The sequence below is a fragment of the Charadrius vociferus genome, unplaced genomic scaffold, assembly GCF_000708025.1.
Source record: "Charadrius vociferus isolate BGI_N301 unplaced genomic scaffold, ASM70802v2 scaffold134, whole genome shotgun sequence".
Lineage (NCBI taxonomy): Eukaryota > Metazoa > Chordata > Aves > Charadriiformes > Charadriidae > Charadrius > Charadrius vociferus.
In genome coordinates this window covers 3,111,569-3,118,418 of record NW_009648333.1, presented here as the reverse complement: position 1 = coordinate 3,118,418, position 6,850 = coordinate 3,111,569, and the positions used below count along the sequence as shown (strand labels likewise).

General features: G+C 41.3%; 1 protein-coding gene across 1 annotated transcript in view; it reads left to right on the top strand.

The window, feature by feature from the left end:
• GABRA4 (gamma-aminobutyric acid (GABA) A receptor, alpha 4) overlaps nucleotides 1-5,761 on the top strand; it is a 31,761-nt gene extending 26,000 nt beyond the window's left edge. The window contains exon 8 of the mRNA XM_009885011.1: nucleotides 5,228-5,761. Coding sequence (XP_009883313.1) covers nucleotides 5,228-5,761 — 534 coding nt within the window. The remainder of the gene's footprint in view (nucleotides 1-5,227) is intronic.
• The last annotated feature ends 1,089 nt before the right edge of the window (nucleotides 5,762-6,850 follow it).

The following is a 6,850-nucleotide window of genomic DNA, read 5'->3' as shown; positions in this document are numbered from 1 at the left end:
CCCCCCCTCCCCTTTCCTCCCTGCTTTTTTCCCTTTTTAATTTGTATGGACTAATTAAATATTCATTTGGACAGAAAGAAGGAGTGATTATCAATCTCTTCCGAAAAAGACTGAAGTCTGCATTTCCCTATGTCTGGTCAATTCCTTGGCTTTTTTTTTAGTGCAGTCACCTATCTACCTTTGGCATGTTGTACCTTTAAGTGTCCCTAAATCAAAGTCTTGGTGATAAATGTTTGAAGTCCCATGGAGGCTGAAACTTAGCTTCCAGTGTTGCCAATCTTGGCTGTTAAAAATCAAATAGGAGATCAGTGCTGTAGGTTCTTGCTATTAACGTATCTCAGCCAACCACAGAGCGTTATCTAATGAAGGTATCCTACAATTTTAACAATATATATATATATTCTTAGATTATTATCAGAGCTCTTGAGAAACTTTGTCTATGCATGGACAGGAATTGTGCTTTCAGATCACCCAGGATTTTGAAACATTCATCTGCAGCATTTCTGCCGGTTAAGGTTCAGAGGCTGAATTCTCCTGGCAGTATCAATAGCAAGAAGGTTTCCTCTTGAAGGATACAGCAAAGCAAAGTACTGACAACTTCTGGTTTGGTGGTGGTTGTGGAGTGTGAAGTTGGTTGAACCAGGTCAGAATGATAGGCTATTTCAAAGGAAGGGTGAGGTGACATTTAGCTAAGCAGGAAGTTGTTGTGTTTATAGAAAGGCAATCTCGATCAAATATATTAAGGCTGGGGTTGCATGCTGTAATATACTGCATCTTATGGTATGGCTCCCATCTTTGGATTAATGTCCTGGTTTGACGTAAAACAGAACCAATTTTTCTGTTCAGTAATTTTACTTTGCAGCTAAGGCTCTTCCTGCTAACTCAACTCTCTGGTACCTCAAACCAGGACAGTTCCTGAGCTACACCATTTTAAACGTCTCCCCAAAACTATCACTGAAATGTCTCCAGAAAATCAGATCCTATCTCAGTCTAGAGTGAGAATGCAAAAAATGTGGACTCGGTATTTCCTGTGGAGCCCCATCTGGAGCAGCACAGCGGCTCTCTGGTGGCTCAGGATAATTGAGTGGTTTCCTGACTTGCCCGCAGAAAGGCGGCTTTACTTGGATAATACTTTCATTTCTTGGTTTGCATTTAATTTTGTGTTCATTTGATTTTCATATTTTATTTCTTGTTTTCGTGCCTCCCAACTAAAAGTTACCGATAGGTAGTAGGTTTGTGTTTCTTGACGTTATTTTTAAAACGATGAAGCAAAATAATTTTCTGAGGCAGCAAGTGCTTTACATATGTATGTAATCTTGTTGGTCAGATTCTGATTATCACAATATCCTTTTACTAGGGGTATGCGCCATAGCTGAAATGTCTGTGGAATGTTTTACTTAGTACAAACCGAATGTCGCATTTTACTGTGTTTTGCAATGTAGTGGTTAACCTGACTTCTGCTGATGTCAACAGAATTTTGTTTGTTAAGGATTTGCCATGGAATCAGCCTTTTAAAATATTTTTATTAATGGCCTTGGCACTAATCTTCAGGTGATGAAGAGCTGTGAGATATCATCAGTACAGAGAAGGAATAGACTAAGGTTGGAAGAAAGTAATTATGTTTATAACATTGAATAGAGGGATATATAGGAATCATATAACCAGATGAACCCTATATGATGATATATAACCAGTAACAAGAATTTTTGCTAGAAACTAAAAAGGAGACACACCTGTGTGCTTTGAAGGAGAAGAATGAGCCATTGTCATGGTGAAGTCTTGAGTAAGGCAAATGCAAGAACAGGGTATTTGAGGGGAGGTGGTGGGTGCTTGTCACTCACAGTATGATAGAATCATAGAATCATCTAGGTTGGAAGGGACCTTTAAGATCATCGAGTCCAACCATCAGCATAACACTGCCAAAACCGCCACTAAACCACATCTACCTGTGCACTGACCCAGGAGATTTTCTATGACCAATATTTAAGTTGCTGACAGCACTTTTAACAGTTAACAGGCTGCTCCAGCAGTGGCCAAAGCCCCTGCCTTTCTGTGTGTCGTGTAACTTCCCTCTCCATGGAATGTGCTTGTTTCAGTACGTTTCAAGGACAGTGTTCAATTCAAGAACACAAATCCAAACTATTACGATGACGTTATGCAAGAACAACCAGTTTTCAGTGATACGTTGTCTGTGAAGCGTGTTAGAAATACCATTTCTAATTTCCCTGCTCTGAGCGCTTGGAAGGTGGTTTCTAGAGAATTAACAAAAAATTTACCCATATTTTGGGGGCTTTTTATGCAGTGCTAGGCTGTGACGTCTTATGATGTTATCTATTTGGGCTTTATGTGTACATTGTAATGCTTACGAGGAAACTGGGTTTCTCTCTAAACTTAAGGTTCCTGAAGTATTGGCAGTTTTGTATATCGATGGCAAGAAAGAGAATGCCCAGTAGATTTTTAAACAGTTACACGTTTTGACCATTTGAAATTACATAATAGATAATATTATACTAGAATGATCACTGTAATGGGACGAGTAGTGGATTAAATAGAAACCAGTCTTATTTGGTCACTTAGATGACAGCCGAAGTGGGGACAAGAGGAGGTATTATGCAAATGTATCAATGGAAACAAATTCCCACAAAAGAAATTGAGATGACCGGAATGTAAGAAGGACCCTGGCTGTTACCTGTCTGTCTTACCAGTGTCTGTGGTTGATGATGCCCAGAAGGGAAGGACAGTGAAGTGGCCGTTGAAAACAGGTGACAGTACAAGTGAGCAGGAGGTTTAAATGATGCCTCTGTGAATTGCACTTAATTCTCTGTTCCGCCCTTGGGACCATTCTGTTGTGGTTGCGCTTGGAGTGATTTAAGATGTGGTACTTCTGTTCTCCAGCCGCACCGCCTCTAAGCTACTGGTCTAAAGTAGGCAGAGAGCAGAAAGAAATCGAGACATGTCTTAGTTCCACTGCAGATCTCCTTTGCAATCCCTGTCCCAGCCCGTGGGCTTTTGCTCTGCAGGCACCACTTGAGAGCTTTATGATGGGAGAATCTTACTTAGGCAAAGCCAGGCTGTCCAAGGATCCGCACGTAGAAGGTAAAACTCACCTCCTCTCAACGACTCATAGTGCCAGCTTCTCCATGGCACGGACCTATTGTTTTGGACAGTGAACATCGATGACTTGCATCTGCTTAGCTTTGCAAGCCTTCAAGTGCCGTGGAGTACCCTGTCGGGTATTACCACGTCTCTAGTAAATGCACTCCTATCCTGATTGTATCTTATAGTTTCAATTTAGCAGCCTTGAAAGCTGCTTTACTATTCCTGGGTCATTAACAACCCTAGTGTGAAAGTATCCAAATTGCACACCTGTGTGTACTTCTGCACTTCCCAAAGAGTGACTCAGGCTTCTCTTTCAAACAGTAAAATTAATGTTTCTTTCACGAAATACCAGTTTCCTCTGGTGTTTATTCCAATCCTCTGCTTCTTTGGATTGCAGATGCAGAAGAAGAAATAAAAGGGATTGAATTGACATGCTTCTATGCAGGAAGGAACACTGTGAAACCTAAGAGGGATTTTTTGAGATATCAACCATGAGCTGGCAAATACATCAGCCATGAACTGGCATATATCTTGACAGCTTCAGATAAATTCAAGCCAGCAGTATTGCCAGTGACTGATTTGTACTGCAATTAACAGGATTTGGGACCAGCATTCTGGCCACGATGGGAGTACTGGAGATGTCAAGTGATTTGATTTTTTTAATTTTTTTTTTTTAAATTATTTTTTCAGGGTGTTTTTCAGCTTCCATTTCTCTGTTTCCTTGAGCAAAACAGCTAGGCGCAACTGATGCAGCAAACAGACATTGTTGTCACTCTTCTCACTACTTAAACTACTAGTTCCTTGCATAACACCTGAGTTGTTCTCTGTTACCGAGCTGTCACTTAACTGGAGAGAACTGCTGTTAGATGAAGGAGAGAAGAGAGATCTCTGCCCTCTTTCTCTCCCTTTCCCTTGTGCTGTCAGCTTTGGCAGGGTTCTCTGGTAGGGATGAAGGGAAGAGGAGCCAAAGGCGCAGTAGGTGTTGTGCAGGGCAATGCTTGGGAATGGTATCGTCAGAGAGATGCAAAACGTGATTTTTTTGATATATAGTAAGTGATTGTTTGGTCCTGCCTGTATTTAGACCTGTATTGCTGCTGTTGAGTATATGTACCCTCATCTGCCATTAAGTCTTTGTCTTTTGGAAAGCAGTGAGTCTTTGCACAAAATATACTCAGATATTATATCTAAAATATAATGTACTTTATATTGTATTTTAGGTGCAGGCTGAAGGGTCAAAAGTCTGTTCTTCAGGTACCCTTCCAGAAGGAGGTTCAGGAGATGTTAGGCTTCCTCTTAAAGGCAGCGAAGAAAGGCAGAGCCCGAGTTCCACTCCCAGAAGTCAGTAAAATATTAAACTCTGCTAGATTTCCCATCTGTACTTCCTTATCTGTATTTCAGTTTCTCATCCAGCCTAATAAGTACTATTTGGCTTAAGTATATCTTTCAGAAAGACATCCAGACTTGCCTGAAGACATCAGGTGATGGAGAATTCACCACTTTTCTCAGTTAATTAATGAAAAGGAGTAGTTGATGACAGACTGATTTATTCACTAGTTCAGTTGCAGCTGGAGAATTTATTGCCTGTGGTTGATGTGAAAAAGCAGCAATGTGGTAACTTGGTTTGGTAAACACCTGCATTTTCATAGCATCTACTCTAGAAGACAGACTAGAGTTCCTAATGTATGGTAGTTACTTTTCTGGAGATGTAAAGCAGAAGTAAACTGTCATGGCTGGTAAGTTGCATCTACAATGTTTTTATATCATCAGAGAAGTAGGTAAACATCAGAGAATTTTGTTTTGAGCCTGAGCCTGGAAAAAATCCCTGACTCTAACCCAAGAATCCTTAGCCTCGTGATATTGAGTTTACCTAGGTACCACATTACATGGAGTGTGATGCATCAGATGTGTTCACCCTGGTATTCCAGCCACAGGTAAAAGGAACTCTTGTTTATCGCTTTATATGCTATTAAACCTGTTTTCATGAGCATGCAGTATCTTTATGCTTCAGGATCAAGCTACTGGTTATATTTGTGGGTATTATTCTGATAGTGCTTGGTTATAAAGTTTTCGTTGCTTCTGTCCATGTGTTTAGTTTAAGAATGGCTAAGTTTGTTTTTTAACTTTGCAGAGTACAGATGCCAATTCAAACGTGAGGAAAAGAATGAATGCCACAGTGCAGTCCGAAGCTGATGGTGGGAGCCGAATTGACACAAGGCACAGCTCCATCCAGCCTCCCTCTGTAGCTCAGGGGTCTTCTGACATTTCACCCCGCTCCCTTTCTGCATCAAGTCCCAACCCTTTCACACGCATCAATGCATCAGAGACATTATCTTCTGCAAGAGCCACCCCTCCAGCTCCTCCTTCTACCCCAATTTTAACTGGATTTGTATCCCAGCATGCCACAGCTGGATCCCCTTCCATTCAGCACTTGCTTGGATCTAGACTGGAGCAGATTCAGACCACCACACCTAACACATTAGGAGCATCTGCAAAGCCATCTGCTGTCACACCACCTGCTCCCCCCGCCTCCCACTCTGGCACGAGTAAGATAGACAAATATGCACGCATTTTATTTCCTGTTACCTTCGGAGCATTTAACATGGTCTACTGGGTGGTGTATCTATCCAAGGATACCATGGAAAAATCGGAAAGTCTAATGTAGTTTTGCTGCTATGTAGTAGTTCCTAAATTATACTCACATTTGAATCAGAGTTTCTTCTTTTGAAACTATTTAAAAAGGTCAGTTATTCTTATTTATAAAAGCTGTGTGCTACTTTCCCATTGTAAAGGCTGGAGTTATTGGGGATAATTAGTTCACTCCTAGCAGAGTAATGGGTAACAGATTTGTCTTCCTCCCCTTCAGCTAGCAGGGAACCGTCACTCTTCAGACAGAGTATTCTGGCTACACAGAACTTGCCTTTGGGAGGAACACGGACCCCAAACGAATCAAAGGCAGAGGTGCACAGCTGTGCAGAGGAACACATCTTGACTGCTAGGAATACGCATGTTGATTATCAGAAATCCCTGGGGCACCCGGCACTGCTGTCTGGACACAGCATTGCATTCTCTGAGTGCAAGGCCCATGTCCTGAATATTTTGACAGTGCTTGCTGGGGAAGGACTTTCCCTGCTAGATTAAAATTGGCAGAATGGGGGGAAAAGAAATGAACTGTGGAAAAAGAAAAGAGAGTCCAGCCTGGGAGAGTGCAACTCCAGAAAAGTTATGCAAAGGAGTTGTAGAGCTCCATATATTTTTACTAAGCATTATTTTGTGTTGCAACCTGGGAAATTCTCACTCCAAAGTAAGAATGAGTGAACCCTGTAAAATCTGAAATCTGATGTAATTCTCAAAATTGGAGTGTTTTGTTTGGTAAGGTGATCTTAACTGTGTGGTTCTTCTTTGACCTTGCTGACCAGCTTAAGTGGATTTATTCCTAAATTACATCTGTTGCGGTAGAGGAGGACCAGGCCCACAATGTTCAACCTTTTATTTGAATTCTTTGTTCTTTCCTTTGGATGCTTTGGGTTTGTGTTCCCGCCTCCTTTTTCAGTCACACTCCTCTGATTTCCTTTGAACACATATTCCCCCCTCCCTGCCCCCCCAACTTTTATATAATGTTCAAGTCAGGTTAAATTTTCGACACAGTCTCAAAAGTGGCTTCAAAGTTAAGCAAAACAAATTTTCTTGTGCTTTGATGAGTGTGGCTATGACACATCTTTGAGTGAATGAGAAACACCCTTTTGTGAAGGAA